This window comes from Trachypithecus francoisi, unplaced genomic scaffold (assembly GCF_009764315.1).
Source record: "Trachypithecus francoisi isolate TF-2019V2 unplaced genomic scaffold, Tfra_2.0 Lachesis_group0, whole genome shotgun sequence".
NCBI lineage: Eukaryota > Metazoa > Chordata > Mammalia > Primates > Cercopithecidae > Trachypithecus > Trachypithecus francoisi.
The window spans coordinates 46832864-46856481 of record NW_022681453.1 but is presented as its reverse complement, the minus strand read 5'-3'; the positions used below and the strand labels follow the sequence as shown (position 1 = coordinate 46856481).

General features: G+C 39.6%; 2 protein-coding genes across 4 annotated transcripts in view; one reads left to right on the top strand and one right to left on the bottom strand.

Annotated features, from left to right (window-relative positions):
* Positions 1-12689, bottom strand: part of TRNT1 (tRNA nucleotidyl transferase 1) — a 54043-nt gene extending 41354 nt beyond the window's left edge. Inside the window, exon 1 of the mRNA XM_033210489.1 lies at positions 12561-12689. The gene's annotated coding sequence lies outside the window, so the exon portion shown is untranslated. The remainder of the gene's footprint in view (positions 1-12560) is intronic.
* The window catches only part of IL5RA (interleukin 5 receptor subunit alpha), a 40807-nt gene continuing 29695 nt past the window's right edge, over positions 12507-23618 (top strand). Inside the window, exons 1-5 of one of the 3 annotated variants that reach the window (XM_033210493.1) lie at positions 12507-12938; positions 14193-14334; positions 17869-17953; positions 20014-20159; positions 20992-21130. In XM_033210493.1, coding sequence (XP_033066384.1) covers positions 17872-17953; positions 20014-20159; positions 20992-21130 — 367 coding nt within the window. In that variant the 5' untranslated portion in view covers positions 12507-12938; positions 14193-14334; positions 17869-17871. Of the gene's footprint in view, positions 12973-14192; positions 14335-17868; positions 17954-20013; positions 20160-20991; positions 21131-23618 lie in introns of all 3 variants that reach the window. The other 2 variants (XM_033210492.1, XM_033210494.1) reach the window with 2 other exon arrangements.

Below are 23618 nucleotides of genomic sequence, written 5' to 3'. Positions count from 1 at the left end.
CAATGGCATGGTGTCGGCTCACTGCGACCTACACCTGCCGGGTTCAAGCAGTCTCCTGCCTCAGCCTTCTGAGTAGTTGGGATTACAGGCATGTAGCACCACACATGGCTAATTTTCGTATTTTTAATAGAGACAGGGTTTCACTATGTTGGCCAGGCTGGTCTAGAACTCCTGACCTTGTGATCTGCTGCCTCAGCCTCCCAAAGTGCTGGGATTACAGGCATGAGCCACCATGCCTGGCCAACAATGAGATACCTTTATATACCCATTAGAATGTCTAAAATCGAAAAACCTGGAAATAGCAAATGCTGATGAGGATGGAGAGCAACTGCAACTCTCATACACCGTGGGTGGGAACACAAACTGGCCCAGTCACTTTGGTAAACAGTTTACTGGTGTCTGATAAGACTAGCTATACATATACCTTATGGCCCAGCAATCTACTCCTAGATATTTACCTGAGAGAAATAAAAACTTATGGTCACACTAAAATGTGTTGAGTGGTGTAGTCACAAATTATTCCAAACTGGAAATAACCCAGATTTCTTCCAGCAGATGAATGGATAAGCAACCTGGAGCATATCCGTACAATGGAATACTACTGAACAAGATGAAAGAACAAACTTCTGATACAGCAACACATCTGAGTCTCAAGTGAAGAAAGCCACTTTCAAGAGGCTGCATATAATAGGCTCCATTCATAAGACACCCAGAAAAGGCAAAACTATAGGTCGGGTGCAGTGGCTCATGCCTGTAATCCCAGCGCTTTGGGAGGCTGAGGTGGGCAGATCACGAGGCCAGGAGTTCAAGACCAGCCTGGCCAACATGGTGAAACCCTGTCTCCACAAAAAAAATACAAAAATTAGCTGGGCGTGGTGGCAGGTGTCTGTAATCTCAGCTACTCGGGAGGCTGAGGCAGAAGAATCGATTGAACCAGGGAGGCGGGGGTTGCTGTGAGCTGAGATCACACCATTGCACTCCAGCCTGGGCGACAGGGCGAGACTCCATCTCAAAAAAAAAAAAAGAAAAAAAAAGGGAAAACTGTAGAGACAAAAAACAGATCAGTTATTGCCAGGGGGCTCAAGATGGGAGGAGGTATTTAATACAAAAGCGCATGAGAATAGTGAGGGGAGAGAAAGGTGATAGAATTGTTCTATGTTTTGATTATAGTGGTGATTAAATAACTCTGTATTTGCCACAATGCATAGAACAGTATTGTAGTAGTCCATTCTCACACTGCTATAAAGAAATACTTGAGACTGGGTAATTCATAAAGAAAAGAGGTTTAACTGGCTCATGGTTTGGTAGGCTGTACAGGAAGCATGGCTGGGGATGCCTCCAGAAACCTGCAGTCATGGTGGAAGGTGAAGGGGAAGTAGGCTCCTCTTACATGGCCAGAGCAGGAAAAAGGGGTGGTGGGGAGGTACTACATACTTGTAAATTGCCAGATCTCACTGCAACTCATTATCAGGACATGGCCGGAGCAGGAAAAAGGGGTGGTGGGGAGATACTACCCACTTGTAAATTGCCAGATCTCACTGCAACTCACTATCAGGAGAACAGCACTAAAGGGGAAATCCACCCCCATGATCCAGTCATTTCCCACCAGGCCCCGCCTCCAATATTGGAGATTACAATTCGATGAGAGATTTGAATGGGGACAAAGACCCAAACCATACCAAGTACATTTAAAAGGTAAACTTTCCTGCTTATAAATTATAGCTCAATAAACCTCCCCCCAAAAGTAATTACATTTTTATATATTAGCAAAAAAAGTTAAGCATATGAAGCTTAATTCAATTATTGAAGCATGTACCTATGAAAGCAGGACAGAACCTTGAGGCCATTAAACTAAAGGGGGAAAGAACTCTGGACAGAATGCCCAGTTCAACACCTTAGGACATGGTGAAGACAACCAAAGCAATCTCAAACTCCTCTCTCCCACACAAGACATTTTCTGTTATCTCTTAATATACAACCATCCTAAAGGAAATAAAACTTTATCTGCAAAGGAACTGATGTTTACTGCACAGAAATCCTACTGGAAATATTCTCTTTCTGTAGGACATACCCAAAAGTAAATACCATAGACATGGAGTACTGTTAGCATCTGGCAAGTTCACACCTTTCTAGGGAAACACCACAGTCATGAATATTATTCTTCAGTTAGAAGAATAACTAAATTAAATTAATAAATAAATAAATTTATTATTAAATAAATTCAGGAGGCCACGAGTGGTAGCTCACACCTGTAATCCCAGCAATTTGGGAGGCTGAGACATGCAGATCACTTGAGGCCAGGAGTTCAAGACCAGCCTGGCCAACTTGGTGAAACTCTGTTTCTACTAAAAAAAAGAATAATAATACAAAAACTATCTGGGCATGATGGCACATGCCTGAAATCCCAGCTACTTGGGAGGCTGAAGCAAGAGAATCACTCAAACGTGGGAGGCAGAGGTTGTAGTGAGCCCATATCCCACCACTGCACTCCAGCCTGGGTGATAGAGCGAGACTCTGTCTCAGAAAAAAATAAAATAAAATAAAATAAAATATTCAGAAAAGTAAGGTAAGAGCAGCTTAGAAATATATATCAATATTTCTTAGATACACCAATGTTAGGTCTGAATGCTAGTTTGAGTGTCCTTCAGTGCTTACTAGAGATGCCCTCAAGAGTTTAGCAATTGCCTCAAAGGGTTTCCATCTTTCTTCATAGTAAACCAGATCTTAGATCCTGTTGTTTGTATATCTTTGTATGTCTCTTGGTTTATCTAAATTTTGACTGTGTGTCTGTGACACTGATTCATTCTGCACACTGGAGAGAGAAGCAGTGGAACACAGAGAGAAGTTGTAAATGTAACATTACTTCCATTCATTTATGCATTCATTCATTCACCAGATGTTTCAATGCTCATGATTTGCCAGTGGCATGGGTAAGAATAAAGCTTCCTACCAATTGTATTGTGTTTAGAACAGTGCCAGGCATTTTATTTCGATTAACTTGTTTAATCTTCACAAACATCCAATTAGGTACTTTATAGAAGAGGAAACTGAGGCATAGAGAGGTTTATTTGTCTAAGGTCCTACAGAGAGTAAGTGGCACAAGCAGAATTTGAACCCAGACATTCTGCCTCAAAACCACCATTGAACACTGATAAGGCTGGAGAAGAAGGCAGGGACTAGAGCATGCAGTGCTGGGTGCTTCTCAGGATGACATTTGGATTTAATTTTAATGGCAATAGCAAAACATTAAAGGTTTTTCAAAGCAGGGGTTTTCATAAACCTATTTGTGCTTTCCTGCAATCAGGCAGACTGCAGCATGAAAATGGGGAGCCCAGGCAAGAGGCTGGGGCAGTTGTGCCCAGGAGGGTGGGCCAGGATGTTACCACAGCGGGGAAGAGAAGTGAGTGGATACTAGAGTCAAACTGGAAGGCTATGAGGGTGGAATGGAATGAGACATGAGGAAAAGAAGAAATCACCCATGACCCCTGCATTCATTTCCTATGACTGCTGTGATAAATTACCACAAACTTCATGGCTTAAAATCACATTACTGTATCATCTCATAGTCCTGGAGGTCAGAACTCTAAAATGGGTCCACAGGACTGCCTACCACAACCTCTGAGCCTGAGCTTTAGTAACTTAGTGGATGAAAAGATAACAGGACTATCAAGGAAAATGATGTCAAAAAGCACTGATGGCTCGACTTACCATTAACTGTATCGGCCTCAATGCTGAATACTTTCTCCATTTACCCCCCTTTCTGGGTTTTAGGCAGGTAGTTCAATTTCATTTCTTCATTTAATTTTTTATTTTACTTTTTTTTTTTTTTAACATGGAGTTTCACTCTGTCTCCCAGGCTAGAGTGCAGTGGTGTGATCTCAGATCACTGCAAACTCTGCCTCCCGAGTTTAAGCATTTCTCCTGCGTCAGCCTCTAGAGTAGCTGGGGTTATAGGCACCCACCACCACACCCTACTAATTTTTGTATTTTTAGTAGAGATGAGGTTTCATCATGTTGGCCAGGCTGGTCTGGAACTCCTGACCTTAGGTGATCCACCCACCTTAGCCTCCCAAAGTGCTGGGATTACAGGCATGAGCCACAGGTAGTTCAATTTCAAATGAAAACCCACAGCTGAGTAGAGGTAGACCCATCAAAAAGCAGGGTGAGACCTTTCTGATGGAGTTTGCCACCGCCCACCAGGACTTACTCCAGGACTGTCCCCTCCACATCAGCCTTCGCTAATATATCACTGTTCCCAGTGCACTTATATTTTAAAATAGGAGAGAGAAGGAAGAATAATGCTTTCCATAAAAATATGAATTAGGCTGGGTGCAGTGGCTCACACCTGCAATCCCAGCACTTTGGGAGGCCAAAGCTGGAGGATCACTTGAGCTAAGGAATTAGAGACCAGCCCAGGCAACACGGCCAGACCTTGTCTCTACTAAAAATAGATTTTTTAAAAAATCAGCCAGGTCTGGTGGCACAAGTCTATAGTCCCAGCTCCTTGGGAGGCTAAGGCAGGAGGATCACTCAAGCCTAGCAGATTGAGGTACAATCGTGAGTCACGATTGTACCACTGCACTCCAGCCTCAGCAACCTAGCAAGATTCCAACTCAAAAATAAATAAAATAGGACAGTGAAGGGAAAATAATGCTTTCCATAAAAATATGAATTAGGCTGGGCACAGTGGCTCACACCTGTAATCCTAGAATTTAAGGAGGCCAAGGCAGGAAGATCATTTGAGCCCAGGAGTTTGAGACTAACCTGCATAACAGTGTATCTCTGTCTCTGCAAAAAACTTAAATTATAGCACTTTAGGCCTCCTGGGGAAGATATTTGAGGCAATATTTAGACAAGTCAGAAAAAACATAAATATGACCTATTTTTAATATTCTGCAATTTATTCACACCCCTCCCCACCCTCACTTTTCCAATGTAAATGACACTGAGTAATTTATTTAAAAGAACAAGTTCTGTTTCAAGAATGTGTTCTTTCTTTGAAACAACAAAAAGTACCTGTTTGGAGAAAAAGTCATGGCTAGTTTTGTTCTCATAAAAGTTTAATAAAAGGCAACTAAAGTTTAAGATCTCCCAGAGGACAAATAAAGATATTTCTCAGCAAATGTAGAATCGCAATTTTCATTGGTGCTGGGGGATTTTACACACAAATGCAATTTTATTTTACATTTAAAAGAGGTAAGTAAATAGACAAATCAATTTTAGCTGCTCTGAAATGTCATACTGGGTCATTAATTTTAAAAGATGGGACTTCAATAATAGTTAAAAGAACAAAGGCCCAAGGGTAAAGACTGAGAATAATCACCTTCAAATTTCTGAATTATCAGCAGCCTCAGATCAGAATCAAGAGGAGCCTAATTCAGCTTCCTTGCGATGTTCTCCTCCATATTTTACCTTCAAAATATAGGTTCAAATGGAATTCCCTTTTACAAAAACTGAAACCCTCTTTCCTTAAAGCACGAGGACCTCCTCTGTGTGCTGGATATTCGGATGAATTCTGGCAAAACCAAGCTCGATAAAATAAAGACCTATTGTCTAATCTGCATTCAGATAGGAGATATGACACTTGCACCTGGCCATCTCTGTGGTGGAGACAGATATATAAACATAATTATTTGGCATAATATAAAATTTAAATGAGGCCAGACATGGTGGCTTATGCCTGTACTCTCAGCACTTTGGGAGGCCAACGCAGGTTTATCGCTTGAGCTTAGGAATTCGAGACCAGCCTGGGCAATATGGCGAAACCTTCTCTCTACAAAAAATATAAAAATTATCCTGGCATGGTGGTGTGCGCCTGTAGTCCTAGCTACTTGGAGGGCTGAAGCAGGAGGATCACTTGAACAATTATATATATATTATATAATTATATGTTTAATTATATATATTTATATATAATTATATATAGATAATTGTATATATATATAACGTTAAGTAGACAAATACAAGCAGCAGTTTAATGCACACTTGAGGGAAAGACAAGAGAGAGAGTGATCTTCCCAAATATGAAATGACATTCAGACTTATTCTGAAATAATCAGGAGTTTCTCAAGATGAATTCCCCACTCACCACCATCAAATCAGATAGTCCAAGTTAAACAATTGTACTGTTTTGTAAAAATAATAATTACGACAATCATAGAATTAAGGTTTTGCCATTCTAGGCAATGTGAATTTGGAGAGCATCACAAAGAGTCTGTGCTATGTAAATTCTCTAAGCCTCGGTATACTCATCTGTAAAATAGGTTTATAGGGCTGTGATGTAATCATGTGTATAAGGCAATTGACAGTCCCAGGAAAATGGTAGGTTCTCTTTTGACTGAAATGGGACATTAACCTACATTAACAACATAAGTTTAGCCCAGGTGTGGCTCACACCTGTAATCCCAACACTTTGGGAGGCCGAGGTGGGTGGACCACCTGAGGTCAGGAGTTCAAAAGCAGCCTTGCCAACATGGCAAAACCCCATCTGTACTAAAAAATACAAAAAATTTTAGCCAGTCATGGTGGTGCATGCCTGTAGTCCTGGCTACTCAGGAGGCTGAGGCAGGAGAATAGCTTGAACTTAGAAGGCAGAAGTTGCAGTGAGCTGAGATCGCACCATTGCACTCCAGCCTGGGTGACAGAAAGAGACTCCATCTCAAAATAATGATAATAGTAATAATAATAATGTTTAATCGTATAGTTTTTACTATTGTTTTTATACATTCTGGTTGATTTCCTTTATTTAGTTTTCAGAGCAAAGAACTGGTCTCTGACTAAAGAACTGATAAAAGGACTAAAGAACTGAAAAAAGCTTATGCTACTGAAATTCTTGACTGAATAAAGATATGCTTTTAATTTTAGCTACATGTGATAACTCCACAGATTGATTTTACACTAGAATTTTTCTAACAACTACCCAGAATTCTGTTTCAATCCTGTGAGGGCATCTAATCCTGCTAGGGTATTTTTTAATGACAGTTTTATTGAGATATAACTTACATATCATAAAATTCACCTATTAAAGGGTACCAGTCAATGGTTTTAATATATTCACAGAGTTGGCAACCATCACTACAATGAATTTAAAATATTTTTATTATCTCAGAAGAAAATCTCATACCTATTAGCAGTAACCTCTCATTTTTCTCAAACTCCCTCCATCCCCCGGCAGCCCTAGGCAACCATGCATCTATTTTCTATCACTATAGATTTGCTTATTCTGGACATTTCATATAAGTGGAATCATGCAGTGTGTGACCTTTTGTGACTGACTTCTTTTACTTAGCTTCATGTGTTCAAGGTTCATCCATGTTGCAGTATCAGTGTTTTTATTGATGGCTGAATAATATTTCATTGCATGGATACACCACATATTCTTTATCTATTCATCAGTTGCTGGACATTTGGGTTGTTTTCACTCTTTAGCCATTATAACTAATTCTTCTGTGAATAGTCACATATAAATTTTTATGTAGACACATGATTTTAATTCTCGTGGGTGAGTATTTGCCTAGGAATGGAATTGCTGAGTTGTATGGTAACTCCACATTTAACTTTTTGAGGAACTGCCAGGCTATTTTCCAAATTGGCCTCCTCACTTTACCTCCCCAGCAACAGTATGTGAGGGCTCCAGTGTTCCCACATCTTCATCAACAGTTGTTATCGTCCTTTTCATTTCGGCCATTGAAGTGGGTGTGAAGAGGTATCTCAGTGTGGTTTTAATTTGCATTTCCAATAACTAATGATATTGAACAGATGTTCCTATGCATCTTGGCTGTTGGTACATCTTCTCTAGAGATATGTCTGTTCAAATTCTTTATCCCATGTTTAAACTGGGTTATTTTACTTTTTTATTTCTTGCATTCTTTCTTTGAGAAAGGTCTTGCTCTGTCACCCAGACCGGAGTACAGTGGCATGAACACGACTCACCACAGCCTCAAACTCCTGGGCTCAGGCTATCCTCCCATCTCAACCTCCTGAAGTGCTGGTATTACAGACTAAAGTGGGTCATTTTTCTTTTTATTGTTTGGTTGTAAGAGTTTTTGACGTATTCTAAATAAAAGTTCCTTTTCAGATATATCTTTGCAAATATTTTTCCCATGCTGTGGCTTGTCTTTTCACTTTATTTTATTTTATTTTATTTTATTTTATTTTAGACATAGTCTTGCTCTGTTGCCCAGGCTGGAGTGCAGTGGCATGATCTCAGCTCACTGCAACCTCCGTCTCCTAGGTTCAAGCCATTCTCCTGTCTCAGCCTCCTGAGTAGCTGGGATTAAAGGCACCCGCCACCACACCTGGCTAGTTTTTGCATTTTTTAGTAGAGACGGGGTTTCACCATGTTGGCCAGGCTGGTCTTAAACTCCTGACCTCAAGTGATCTGCCTGTCTTGGCTTCCCAAAGTGCTGGGATTAGAGACATGAGCCACTGCATCCTCTTTTCACTTTCTTGATGGTATCCTTTGAAGCACAAAATCTTTTAATTTTGGTGAAATCCGGTTTATCTGTTTTTTTCTTTTGTTGTGTCTGCTTTTGTATCTTATTTAAGAAACCATTGGGTGGGCGCAGTGGCTCACACCTGTAATCCCAGCACTTTGGGAAGCCAAGGCGGTTGTATCACCTGAGATCAGGAGTTCGAGACCAGCCTGGCCAACATGGCAAAACCCCATCTCTACTAAAAATACAAAACTTAGCCAGGTGTGGTGCCACGCGCCTGTAATCCCAACTACTCGGGAGGCTGAGGCAGGAGAATCGCTTGAACCCTGGAGGTAGGGGAGTTTGCAGTGAGCCGAGATCACAGCACTGCACTCCAGCCTAGGTGACAGAGTAGGATTCTGTCTAAAAAAAAAAAAAAAAAAAAAGGAAAAGAAAAGAAAAGAAACCATTGCCTTATCCAAGGTCATGAAGATTTATGCCTATTCTTTCTTCCAAGAATTTTATAGTTTTGCCTCTTACTTTTAGGTCTTTGATCCTATTGGAATTCATTTTTGTCTATGCTGTGAGGCATTCTTTTGCATGTGGATATGCACCACTTGTTGAAAGGCTGAATTGTCTTGACACTTTTGTCAAAAATCGATTGACCCTAAATGCGAGAGTTTATTTTTGGACTCTTGATTCTATTAAATTGATCTGTATGTCTCTAATGTTTTTTAAAATAACTTTCTCTGCCTGTATTTGTACAGAATAAAACATTTGTAAATATAGAAACACAGAATAAAAGTAAAAGAAACATTAACCCTGCTGTGGTAGAATGAACTGTTGGTCCCATTTCTTCACTCCCCACTAGGAGTTGTCCATGTCCACACCCTTATCATGGTGGAATGTACTTTGGGCTTCATCCATTTGAGTCTAGGCTTGGCCATGCAATTTGCTCAGACTCTTGAGATGTCAGGGAATGTGACATGAGCAGATGCTTGGTTTGTGCTTGTGCAGTTGGTCCTGCTCTCTTGCATTTTTGCTGTCACCGTAAAAAGATTATGCCCTGGGTAGCCACTGGTTCCAAATGAATGGCAGATACTTGGAACAAATCTGAACTTACTCTGTGATCTGGAGCCCAACCCAAGATTAAGCAGACCCCAGTCAAAACTCAGACACATGGGTTAGAAATACATGCCTATCACAGTTTACCACTGAGGGATCTGTGGTTTTTTGTTCTGTAGCAATAGCCGACTAATACACTACCACCTAGACATAACTATTCCTATCAGTCTGATCTTCTGACCAAAAATAAGATTGTAAAAAATTATATGTGTGTATACCCTCCTGTTGTTTTTACTTTACATTTTTTCATAATATCCCATGTTATTAAAAGTTCTTGATTGGCTCTTGCCTGTAATCCCAGCACTTAGGGAGGCCAAGGTGGGAGGATCACATGACGCTAGGAGTTTGGGACCACCCTGGCCAACATGGTGAAACCCTCTCCCTACTAAAAATACAAAAATTATCTGGCATGGTGGCACATGCCTGTAATCCCAGCTACTTCAGAGACTGAGACACAAGAATCACTTGAACCCAGGAGGCAGAGATTGCAGTGAGCCGAGATCCCGCCACTACACTCCAGCCTGGGTGACAGAACAATACCCTGTCTCAAAAGAAAAAAAAAAGTTCTTGATAAACATTCCTTTTAACATCCACATCACATATTTCAACCTTGAGCAGTTACATATTTCTCTTCACCATTCCTATATTACTTTTACTATTCCAAGTAAAGGTACAATGAATTTTTCTCTCTTTTGTATTAATCTTGATCTACATTTTTCATTATTTCCATGGAATCAAGTTCTAGAAGTTGATACCTTTAACAAGTTCCTTTAACCAAAGTTCATGGTGGAGCCACTGAACCATGATTTTCGTTTTATTACTATTCATATTTCTATTTGGTTAAACTCACATTGTTTTGCTTAAGGGATGCAGACATATTTAATTTCACTTTAAAAAAAAGACTTTTGTGAATTTTTCCAGCATGTTCTGTCATACTGTCTTCATTTACATTTATTATAAAGAATTAAATTATTGCCATAAAAAACAAACAGGCCTCACTCGGTGCCTCATGCCTGTAATCCCAGCACTTTGGGAGGCGGAGGCAGGTGGATCACCTGAGGTCAGGGGTTCAAGACCAGACTGACTAACGTGGTGAAACTCCATCTCTACTAAAAATACAAAAAATTAGCTGAGCGTGGTGGTGGCCTGTAATCCCAGCTACTCGGGAGGCTGAGGCAGGAGAATCGCTTGAACCCAGGAGGCAGAAGTTGCAGTGAGCTGAGATCGCACCATTGCACTCCAACCTGGGCAACGAGAGCGAAACTCCATCTCAAAACAACCAACCAACCAACCCTCCCCCTGCAAAAAAAAAAATACAAGTCCCTGCCTCTCGTTTTTTCCTTTGTGCCTATACAGAAGCATAGAGACATTGTCTCTGTGTGAGCATGTGTTTGTTTTGCTTGTTTGCTTGTCTTTATTGGGGTAGTTAATTACAGATCATATAACCAGGAAGGTGATATGGAAGGAGTAGCGAGATCTAATTTTCTTTATACCCTTCACCGTGCCTAGCATAATGCATAGGTGCATTCAATGAATATTTGAGCAATGAATATAAGAAATATAATAGAGACCATTGGCTGGGCGCGGTGGCTCTTGCCTGCAATCCCAGCACTTTGGGAGGCTAAGGCGAGTGCATCACTTCAGGTCAGGAATTCGAGACAAGCCTGGCCAACATGGTGAAACCCCGTCTCTACCAAAAATCCAAAAAATTAGCCAGGCGTGGTGGCAGGCGCCTGTAATCCCAGCTACTTGGGAGGCTGGGGCAGGAGAATCGCTTGAACCTGGGAGGCGGAGGTTGCAGCAAGCAGAGATTGCACCACTGCACTCCAGCCTGGGCAACAGAGGGAGACTTCGTCTCAAAAAATATACATATATATATATAGAGAGAGAGAGAGACCATTAAAGCAGACTTTTAAGCCAGAAATTAATGTCTTCACAATGATTAATAAGTATTTTTAAGGCTTCATTAGTGAGAAATATGCTACAGGTATAAACAGATGTGCAGGACTTAAAAGAGTAGGCCAGGTGGTTGATACTATAGCTAAACTTTTCTGGGTGCCTCTTAGCAAATAAATGGATCTCTCTCTGTTCCTTGTGTTACTTCTCTTTTCCCCAAGGAAAATCACATTTTTCAGGTCTGACAACGATTTTCAACCTGACAACAATTGCTCCAGTTTCATTTTGGCAACTGCTAAAATTGTCACCTTGGGAACCCCAAGCACACACACTGACTGTACTTGCACAGCTCTTACCCTGAGCCTTTCGGAAATTTCCTCCAGGAAGCCCGTCTATCATCTCACAAACAGAACCACTGATCTAACCTGGGCAATCATCTTTCTGCATCTGCTCTGTCTGAGACTCTCACCGGCTCCTAAGGAGACAGTGAATCCTGCATCACTCATCCCTTAGGCTAGACTGAAGGTCTCCTTCCAAAGGCAACTACTTACTACTCTATGCCTTAGGTCATACAAGAAGCACTATTCTTATCTATTCACACGCTAAGCTATTTTTTTTTAAGTCAGCTTTGCTAGTCAGTCTCCTCGAAATTCCCCAGGAGGAATCAAACAGAAATAGAACAAAGGACAGGAAAAGCCAAGGAGGTTTGCTGAAGTTGAAGCATTCCGAAGACAGCTGGGTGCTACAATGGGTGTAATGTGAGGAAGGTGGTCTTGGGTGCACCCACAGACCAACACTGCCATTGTTACAATTTGTGTAGGATGATCTCAGGTGACAGAGAGTAGCAATTTGTCACACCCAGAAACACATCCCCCACACATATTTATTTGAGGGTACCAGACCTGCTTACAAAGCAGAGAAGAGTTACGGCTGTTCTCTAAGGGCTGAGAATTGCTGCTACTCCCTAGTGAGTAGGGAGAGGGTACTCCTCAGGCCCTATTTCCTATCAAATCATGTGTCAGTGTTGCCTAGGAGATAAAGGCACAGTAACTACTCTAGCCAAACAAGGCACATAAACAGAACAGAAATGCAACGGCTTAGAGCACCCACAGAAAACTTGATTACCTTGTCACCATGAGTAAAAGCTAATTCCAACTCCTGAAGAGAGCAAACCAGCTCTGAAAGAGAGTGAAAACGCAGACGAGACAGTTATCAGATAATGGCTATCTGGACGAGAGATTCTTTCATTTGACAGCAGTTTGGTTGTTGGGAGTTCCAGTTTGGCTTCTACATAGTTGCTCTGTACAAATCCTCCTCCATATTTGCTTAGAGAAAATGTGTTGCCATCCCATCGTGAAGGAAGCTGCCCAAGAGTTTTTAACCATTACAGCTGTGATGATGGAAGAGTGAAGAACCGCCTCTAAGTTTAAAAGTGCACCCAGAGATAAAGCTCATTCTCAATGCCCTGCCGCCGCGTCTCATCGATGGCCACTGCACTTCTCAGTAAGTGGGAATCAAATGCTTCACTCACCACAGAGTAAGCAAATAAATATCTTTTTTCTATGACACGGGCTAAACAATACCCTGTGCTCCACCTCCTAATAATTTCACTACACCCAGGGTGGGGAGGAGGGTCAGGAAAAGCAAGAAACAATGACTTCTAAATATATGACAAACTTGTAAACAACAAAAAGGGGAAACAAAACTCTTTATAATTCTAGTATTATTAGCAGGGACAGAACTAATAATGGTCCTATTAAACTTGCATTATTAGGCAGGTCATGTTGATTCTGGTATAGCATTCTATTCTTGTGTTTTGGCTCAGTACCTGAGATGTGCAGATCCGTGGCAAACTGAGTCATATTAAAACAACACCTATGGTTTTGTTGATGCTTATATAAATATAAGACATTTCTTTTCCACAGCTCTAGATAATTATGCAATTAAAATAAGAACATATATTCTGCCAAGATTTCTTAGAAAATAAATGAGTTTTCAAAATATGGTACAGGGTATAATAAAATAGGAAGTTTCAGAGTTAAGCAAGAAATCTACAAATAAAGAAACAACAACAAAAAGTAGATAATGGCACTTGATCTAACTGAAGGAGGCATTCTGCTTTTTCTTTCTGGCAGGGGTTCTTGGATTTCCAAGATGGTTTCATTGTATATAAAATGTACACAAATTTGCTGAAATATTTCACTTGCTTTTGTGTTCATTAATGTATTTACCTAAAGCAAGATAAGCATATTTCCATGTAGACAGAAAAAAAGGATGAAATGGAACCAAAAAAAGGGGATACAACGAGAGACAGAGAAGAAAAATTAGAATCTTTTAATACCCATGAGCCTAAAATTAATAAACACATGAAAAGTGATGGTGCTTTTATAGCCATGTGAATAATATACTTAGTACTCGCTTTAATGAATTATCATACTGAACATTTTATTACCTGGTATGATTTCTATTTTAAGTGAATATGTCCTCTTTCATGGTTATCGAAAAAGGAATTTATGTAGCTATTTGTTAAAAGTTTGCATTTCAAAGCATAATACAGTTTTAGAAGTTAAATCACCTCATTTGTTTATATTACTTGAAACACTGCATGGGAAATTTTTAGGCAAGGTATCAAAAGTCAGCCAGGCTTGTTACACACTCCCCAGCCTGCTGCACTCCTGACCTAACGCATTCCTCTGTTAGGTTTCACCGCACATTGCACATTAGGGGTGTGCACTAATTTGCTTCTATTCCACACAGGGCCAGGCACACTGAGCATCGGTCCTGTGCCTGACACTGTGCTATATGCTGGTGTTGCAGCCATAAGCATAGACACGACAGACACGGTCCTTGCCATCTACTGTTGAGTACTGATTGGAACAAGAGGATCGTCTGTAGACAGGTATGCCCAGGAGCATGGATGTGGGATGACAAATTGCACCGTGTGCAATTGGCAGGAAATATTTAACCACTGGGATATTTATAGCAAACTCCTTTTTCTATTTTTCCAAATACTCAAGGTGGCAACACCATTTCCATTTGGACTGACAGAGAGTTTTATGATTATAGCCACAACCTGAACTCATGAGTTATATTTTAGGACTATTTCAGAAATTTAATCAAAAGTACAGTAGTAGTAAAAAAAAAAAAAAAAAATTACATGCATAAGTGGTCCTTATTTTTCATTTATATATTTAGACATGAATGTGCAGTTTTTCATTGGGGGGTAACGCAATATACCTAGGTAAACATGTCTTTTGCAGTTTATACCTTGGTTTATTTATTCTTCATCCCCCAAGAGATAACTTTTATTGCTGATTATACTGTACAGGATAAAAGAGAAAGTAAACTCTTTATATTTAAAGGCCTAACAGAGCATGAATCTTCTCAGTTGCTTTACAATTTCTGCCACTAAGGTTGAGTCTGGAATTAGGTGTCACCACAGTTGACTCAAAAAGGTTTTAAAAACAGGGGTGCCAGTATAACTGGTTATGAAACGAATGTCCCAGGCAGAAAAATAAGTTAGGAAAAGAAGAGGGGAAAATATTTGTAAGTCTGAACTTCAGTAGAATTTGATCAGTTCTCAAGAACACTGGGGAAATCCACTGCTAATTGTCAAAATTTCACCCAACTTTCTAGAAACACCTATAGAGAAGGAGGTTGTGGTTGTTTTCTCCAAAGTTTCAAAAAATGTTACACCTATTAGAAACTAGATTTTTAGAGAGCACTTAAGGAATTTTAGATTGACTCGATGAAATGTTATATGAGCAAGTAGATCATGATTTTTCTTCGAGACTGAGCACGTATTCCTGGTGATAAACAACCTATGCTTCATTCTGTTTACTTTGCATCTTATTTTAACAATTTAATGGTTTTCTGCTAGATTTTAATTGGTAGCCATGAGAAGAAGGAGTCGAACATATTGTTGATATATATATATTTAAGCTAATGAAGTTGCTCTATTATTTTATAGTGAAATATGACACAGTTGACGTCTATATAATAGTGTGTCTTTGGATTAAAGAAACGGCCTGAAGAGATTTGTTTTTTATATTTTTTAGCAGGGACAAGAAGTACTAAGAGGCCACAGAGAGTGAGCAGAATTGTAGAAAACATGATACCAAATCCTGAAGCTCTAGTAATATTCAACCTTATGTAAAATTTATCTGACTCACACATAAAAAACTGTCATGCTCGGTAATATTTAGACCCCTATTGAGTACCTTGTGCTGCCTATAGGACAACTGATTTTGTTCAAAAGCATCTCTTTTTAAATATAAAATACAACAATGAGACATGAAAAAGTTATCTACTTATTTATGGCCAAAAACTAATAATCAAAATTTTTTGAATGATCAAATTTGAAAAACAATTCTATTTTTGGGAGCTATAAAATCAGAATACATGACAAATTCTAGGGGAGAGTGCCTGCTTACATAAAATATTCAATTATCTCTCCACTGAGATATTCAACAGTTTTATTATTTACTTCAACAATTTAATTGCAAAGGATAAATAGATGTTTATTGTTTTTACAAGTACACTTATAACATAGTTCTACTTTGCCAGTCAGTGAAAGTCACAAAAAAATTAATTGTGCAGTTTTTTCTGACCTAGAATTTCTATTATTGAAAATTAGTGCAAAATGAGAGCATATTTAATATTATTTCAGGAAATGCTGACATTTTAAGAAATCACCTTCATAACTTAAAGAGGAAGCTATCTTTGTTGCTGTTCTTAAGGAATTTTTATCTTTGCTTCTCAGGCTTAGTAGATTACTAGTGTTTTCTCTTAATTCATTAAAATTCTCACTTGTTGAAACTTTTTTTAAATTATAGAGTACCTGCTTTTGTTGTTATCGTCATCATTTTTTTTTTATTTTCTACATAGTGTGAAATCCTCAGAGAAAAATAAACAGGATTTTAAAATAAAAACTGGCATAGTTCTGATCAACAATACTTAAGTTTATTGGAAAAGGAATTGAGTGATTTATATGCTGATCCTTTCCTGCTGTTGTGGCATTTTACCAATTTCATTAGTAAGTTCAGCAGTAATAGCAGCAACTTAAGTAATAATTTAAGAAGTAATAATGAAGTTAAGAGTGTTCTGTGCTATTTCCTGGAGGTATTCATTTAGCCTAGGTCTCTCCTGTGGTTCTACCAGAATTATATTTGGAAAATACCAAGCCACTTAAATAAATGTTTTAGCTGAAATTATAAATCATTATAATTAGTACCATAAAGTTGACAGAGCATAGGTTTCGCCATTGAAAGATCAGAGATGGGGTCTAAGCTCCATTACTTAACAGCTGTTTGATCTTTGGCAGATTATTTCACCTTTCAGACTCCTTTCCTTCATGGGTAGGAATAATGTCCGTGGAAGGGATTTCCATCATATATAACAGCCACATGTGTCTGGTACCAAATCTCTGAGGGGAGCACGTGGTAAGAGAGTAGGAAGAACTGCTGTGTAAAAGTGAGGGCAACACAGGGGGAAGCCATGCGTGTTATCTGTCCTTTAAAGTTAAGTTCTTATGAAAAATGCCTTTCAAAATGTGCAGAAGAAAAACTCAAGACTTCTCATCTACAATTCCCAGGAAGAGATCACCGACTCCCCTCTTTGACATGTAGAACAGGATGCGGAGACTTTTGTGTGTGTTCACCCTGGGTTATCACATTTCCAGCTCTCGATTCCTTCTCATTGCCCAATTGTTTCAAGGAGATAGAGATATTGTCTTTATTTTCCCCAGGTCTATCACTATGTTTTTCAATTCTTTTGTAACCTGCTCCCTTTTGGGAGAAAAAAAGAAAAAAGAAAACCTCTTCAAAGTCAAAGTACCACAAGTTGATTCTGGATTGGTGAGACAAAGTTTCTCTTTCTCAGGCTACCAATTGTTTTAGATTGAAGTTTCCTGTCATGTTCGCTCATCTTTAAATCCTCATAGTGAAAATGGTAATGTTGTTTGTTTCTTTTATTGACTATGCTAGAACTTCTACTGTTCAAAGGTCTGCTCTGGTCTCTTGCCGAAAAGCAATACCATCCTATTTGTTTCCTTCTCTTCCAGTTTTGAACATACCTTGGGTTCCACCAGGAATGTCTTTTCCCTGTTGTGTGTGTCAAGGACTCTAGTTCACCCTTTAGATGGCAAATTAAAAGTCTCTGCTCCTATTGTATTCCATACACACCTTTGTTGGGGGCAGTTTTTCAACTGGTTTATATTTATCAATTTATATTTCATTCTGTCTTTCAAGCTATGAATCTACATCAGAAGGGCAAAGTCCAAGATTTGGTCATGTTTGTATTTCTAGCACATCACAAATATGCCATAAATGTTTGTCAAATGGCCAAACAACTACATTTTATGTTAGAAAGCAGCTATCAGTTTTTCTTAAAAATAGCAGCAAGATGATTTTGGTATCTCCCTTGTTTTCTGTAGGATATGATCATCATGGCACCTGTATTACTGATACTTTTGGGGGCCACTGAGATACTGCAAGCTGACTTACTTCCTGATGAAAAGAGTAAGGACCTTCTATTCAATTCAATAATGTTTACTTTTAAAAGTATGTTAGTAAAAGGATAACATTATTTTCTCTTAAACTGTCAACTAGAACATTATATATGGATTTTTATGAGATAATATTTATCCTCAAGACAGATGCTTTAAACATGCTATATTTTAAGAAAGCAATGCTGGCTGAAATGCAGATGTTATGCTACAGTGGGAAGTCAAGGTGTGGGTGTCCAGGCACCATGGAATAAAGCTGGCGCCAGTGGTCACATTTGGAATGTCTTCCCACACAAGGGAGTAGTTAGAAGGCCCCATCACCAAACATTAAGAAACTTCCACTGCATTTTGTCCTGCAATTTGTTGATGTACGTATTTGGTGTGATGACAGAGTTTAAGGAAAATCATCACATGGTCCCAGTCTAGCACTGTCAACAGAACTATCTATGGTAATGACAATGTTCTATCTCTGTAATGTCCAATGCAGTAGCCACTAGCCATATGTGACTACTGAGCCCTTGAAATACGGACAGTGCAACTAAGGTAATGAATTTAAATTAATTTAGGCCGTACGTTGTGGCTCACACCTGTAATCCCAGCACTTTGTGAGGCCGGGGCAGGTGGATCACTTGAAGTCAGAAGTTTGAGACCCACCTGGCTAACATGGTAAAACCCCAACTCTACTAAAAATTCAAAAATAGCCAGCTGTGGTGGCACATACCTGTAATCTCAGCTACTTGGGAAGCTGAAGCAGGAGAATAGCTTGAACTGAGAGGCAGAGGTTGCAGTAAGCTAAGATCGCACAACACTGCCCTTCAGCCTGGGCAACAGAGTGAGACTTTGTCTCAAAAATTAATTAATTAATTAATTAAAATTTCAATAGCCACAAGTTGCCAATGGCTACCATAATGGACAGTGCAATACAGACAGAGCTCTAAAAATCCTCATGTGGTAAACATGGATGTAGAGATGTGGAAGTCTGTTAAGATCAATGGATAAATCCTGATAACTTAGTAAATGAATAAAAGAAGGTTTTGTAATTGTGTGTACAATACTGCCCTAAATGTAGTAAAAAAATTAAAAATTGCATAAATATACACCCAAGAAAAAAATAACGAATATATCATATGTGAATGCCATTCTTAGTGGTACAATTATTTTAAAAAATTTATCTTCTTCTTTTTGCTTATCTGTGTTTTCCAAAATTTCTTCAATAAACAGATACTGATTTTGTAATTAGGCAAAAGCTTTTATTTTGAAAGCAAAGTCAGAGAGTGGTTCATGAAGGGGGAAGAAACCTTTTCTTTCTGCAAAGCCCTATTTAAGTACGTTTGCTTGCAAATATTTTTGTCTGTGACTCATAATAAGAGGTAAATACATTTTTACGTTATGTACCAGCACACATACAAATATATAACTACCTTTATGTAGTGGAAACGAGATTCATGAAACAACTCTTATTATGTTTGACGCACACTGATATTTTCTATTCTATTTTTCTTTCACATCATTAAAAGAAAAATTATGATCACAAACCAATACATTGTTATCATTGCCTGTTAATGGTTATAGTGAATAGTGAATAGTGATATAGTAACATGTTTATATTTCAATAAAAATATAGGTATTATAGGTAAACACCTGGACATGGGCAACATAAAAAAGATGTCAAAAACAGTTTTAAAGAAACCTCTTCTAGGCTGGGCGTGGTGGCTCCTGCCTGTAATCCTAGCACTTTGGGAGGCTGAGGCGGGCAGATCATTTGAAGTTAGGAGTTGGAGACCAGCCTAGCCAACATGGTGAAAACCTGTCTCTATCAAAAATACCAAAAAAAAAAAAAAAAAAACCAAACCCATTAGCCCAGCGTGGTGGCATGCGCCTGTAGTCCTAGCTATTCAGGTAGAAATAGACACTTTTTCTTTGCCCCGGTGTTACAGGCATGGTAGGAGCAACTGTGTCTGTGGTGCTGGCAGGTCCAGGACAGCATCTGCAGGGCAACAAATATTCAAAAAGTTTTAAAAGTGCTGCCTATGTCCAGTTGAACATTGTGTTGTTTATTCTTTGAATCAACAGTTTCACTTCTCCCACCTGTCAATTTCACCATTAAAGTTACTGGTTTGGCTCAAGTTCTTTTACATTGGGAACCAAATCCTGATCAAGAGCAAAGGAATGTTAATCTAGAATATCAAGTGAAAATAAATGCTCCAAAAGAAGATGATGTAAGTGTTTATTCTAATGGATATCCTTATTGAGAATAAGTATGCATTTTGACTGCATTTTCTTTATCAAATGAAATTTTAGATTAAAAAATAAAAGTACTGACAGGCTCTTTGTTATGTTACCAGTAGACTAGTGTCTCTCTAAGAATGTCTGTGAGCTAGTGCTGGATGTATTGTTCAGTGTTAAACGGCATCGCAGAACATTTTAACTTTCCGATGATTCTTTCCCTTAAGGAAGAATGCTTAGTAACTTTTTAGGCACAATGGATTGGATACTGGTTTTCTGTTTCCCCTAAAATCACTAACAGAACAGGAGACAGTAGCCTAGCAAAACAAGAAGACAGCAGACAGAGTGGAGAGTCAGGGAAACCAAGTTCGAATCCCAGTTCATCCACTTCCTGCCTTTGCAACCTGGGACAGGTCATTTAGCTTCTCAGAGCCTCAATTTTACCTCGGGGCTACATTCAGGCACCCACTACATATTAGGTGTGTAATAAAGTCAAACAAAGGGAGAAGTGATTCATATTAACTATTTTTCAGTCAATATGGAATTCTAGAGAATTTTCTGTCAAACATTGACCTCTGGGGAGATGGTGGTCAAAGGGAACTTCAGTTTAACTGTAATATTTCATTTGTTTTTACAAGAATAATGTGTTCATGTGTCATTGAGAAGTTACTATGTTGTTATTACAATAGTTTGACTTTTTTTCTAGCAAAACTATTGCATCTTACTCGTCATTTAAAAAGTAGAAGAAAATGCATATTTGATTAAAATAGCTCTCTTAAGGCTAGTTCTCTTTTATGTATCAAGACTTGTGGGTTTTATTTTTAGTATGAAACCAGAATCACTGAAAGCAAATGTGTAACCATCCTCCACAAAGGCTTTTCAGCAAGTGTGAGGACCATCTTGCAGAACGACCACTCACTCCTGGCCAGCAGCTGGGCTTCTGCTGAACTTCATGCCCCACCAGGTAAAGCAGGCCTCCAAAAGTCCAGTTTGTATGTTTTGGACTTTGCAAATATGGAAAAGCAGAAAAATTAACACTAACTCACTTTTCTTTAGTCAGTCACCTGTTCTTGTCGAGTACTCTCCCATATCAACAACATCCTAACTAAGGCTGCTGCCACTTCTTATCATAACCAACTGAATTCCATCTGGCACATTCTTGCAGAAATATCCACCGTCTGTGAATTGGCCTCCAGTGGAAAGTTGGTGTTTCTGATACTTAGAATCAGTAATACTTCTGATCAAACACTTAAGTGCACACACACAATAGGGGAGAGAAAAGAGGAGAAGCAGGCTACCAAGTCCTGAGGCATATGGGTGCACCCAATAACAATTGCCTTGGTCAGCTGAGCTCACGGGTGATTTTTGAACAATTATCCTGTCATATCGCCAGCTGAAAAGACCATGCCTCCTGAATTGTGTTGGTAACTTAAAACAGAATCATAGGCCGGGCGCGGTGGCTCAAGCCTGTAATCCCAGCACTTTGGGAGGCCGAGGCGGGCGGATCACAGGGTCAGGAGATCGAGACCATCCTGGCTAACACGGTGAAACCCCGTCTCTACTAAAAAGTACAAAAAACTAGCCAGGCGAGGTGGCGGGCGCCTGTAGTCCCAGCTACTGGGGAGGCTGAGGCAGGAGAATGGCGTGAACCCGGGAGGCGGAGCTTGCAGTGAGCTGAGATCCGGCCACTGCACTCCAGCTTGGGCGACAGAGCGAGACTCCGTTTCAAAAAAAAAAAAAAAGAATCATAAAGATCTTCTCATTTACTTTTTTTTTTTTTTTTAGATAGAGTCTCCCTCTGTTGCCCAGGCTGAAGTGCAGCAGTGTGTTCTCGACTCACTGCAACCTCTGCCTCCTGGGTTCAAGCAGTTCTCATGTCACAGCCTCCCAAGTAGCTGGGATTATAGGCATGCGCCTCCATGCTGGACTAATTTTTGTACTATTATTATTATTATTGAGATGGGGTTTTACCATGTTGGCCAGGCTGGTCTCGATCTTCTGGCCTCAAGCCATCCACCCGCCTCAGCCTCCCAAAGTGCTGGGATTACAGACGTGAGCCACCATGTCCGGCCCCATTTACTTGTTATAACTTGTCTAGACCACATACCAGCCAATTTGCGTGGGCTTGATCCCAAGTACAGAGACTAATCCAAGGCAGATACAGGATCACAGAGATGGGTTATTGTATGTGGCTTACATCAGACCACTATTCCCCCTTTCTATAATGAATAACTGGATTTTACCTATAAGGCACTTTGCAGCTTACATTTCTACAATTCTAATTATCCTCTGAGCACTCTAATATAGGATGACACTAATAAAAATTATTTCTGTTTTGAACCAAGTGGAATTCACATAAAATGATTCCTTGGATGAGAACTATAAGACAAAGAGTCTCTATAGATCTCTAAACTGTACTTGCGCATGGACTTTCTGGTCATTTGGTGCATGGACAAATATATATTAGGTTGGTGCAAAAGTAATGACCAAAATCACAATTACTTTTGCATCAACCTAATATATGAATATATACATGAACTGAATAAGTCAATTTGCTTCGAGATATTTCTTCTTTTTATCTGTGCAAAAGCAAAAGTACAGATATATCTTTTATCTGTGCAAAAGCACAGATATAAAGAAGAAATCCATCTTTAACTTCTCTACAGGTAATAAGAGGCTCTCTCTCATCATCTTCTCCCTCTGCTTCTTGAAAAACACTGGCTGACAGTGATAAAAATGATCTACAGCTGACTTAAGCTACGATCAAAAGACCCCCTCTATCTCTCAAGGCTCCCACTTGGATGCGGTCCTTCCTGGCCTGGGTGCAAGAGCTTGTTTCCTTCTCTGGGCAACCACCAACAAGACCAGTGTTTCCCACAGTGTATTTGAAAGACCAACAGTTAATACAGCAATGAGAGGTTGAAACGAAAACAAGTCTTTCTAGTCACACAATTTGAGAAAGCCTTAATGAAGCAAACATAAATAAGTTTGCATTTAAAATCTTGGCTGGGTGCAGTGGCTCACGCTTGTAATCCCAGCACTTTGGGAGGTCGAGGTAGGTGGATAGCTTGAGGCCAGGAGATCGAGACCAGCCTGGCCAATGTGGTGAAACCCGGACTCTACTAAAAATACAAAAATTAGCTGAGTGTGGTGGCACGTGCCTGTAATCCCAATTACTGGGGAGGCTGAGGCAGGATAACTGCTTGAACCCAGGAGGGGGAGGTTGCAGTGAGCTGAGATCATGCCACTGCACTGTAGCCTGGGTGACAGAATGACTCTGTTTCCAAGTAACAATAATAATCATAAATAAAATAAATCTGAAGGTTTTCTTTTTGTTTTTTGAGACAGGGTCTCACTCTGTTGCCCAGGCTGGAGTGTAGTGGCATGATCTTGGTTCACTGCAGCCTCGACCTCCCCAGCTCAAGTGATCCTCCCACCTCAACCTCCCAAGT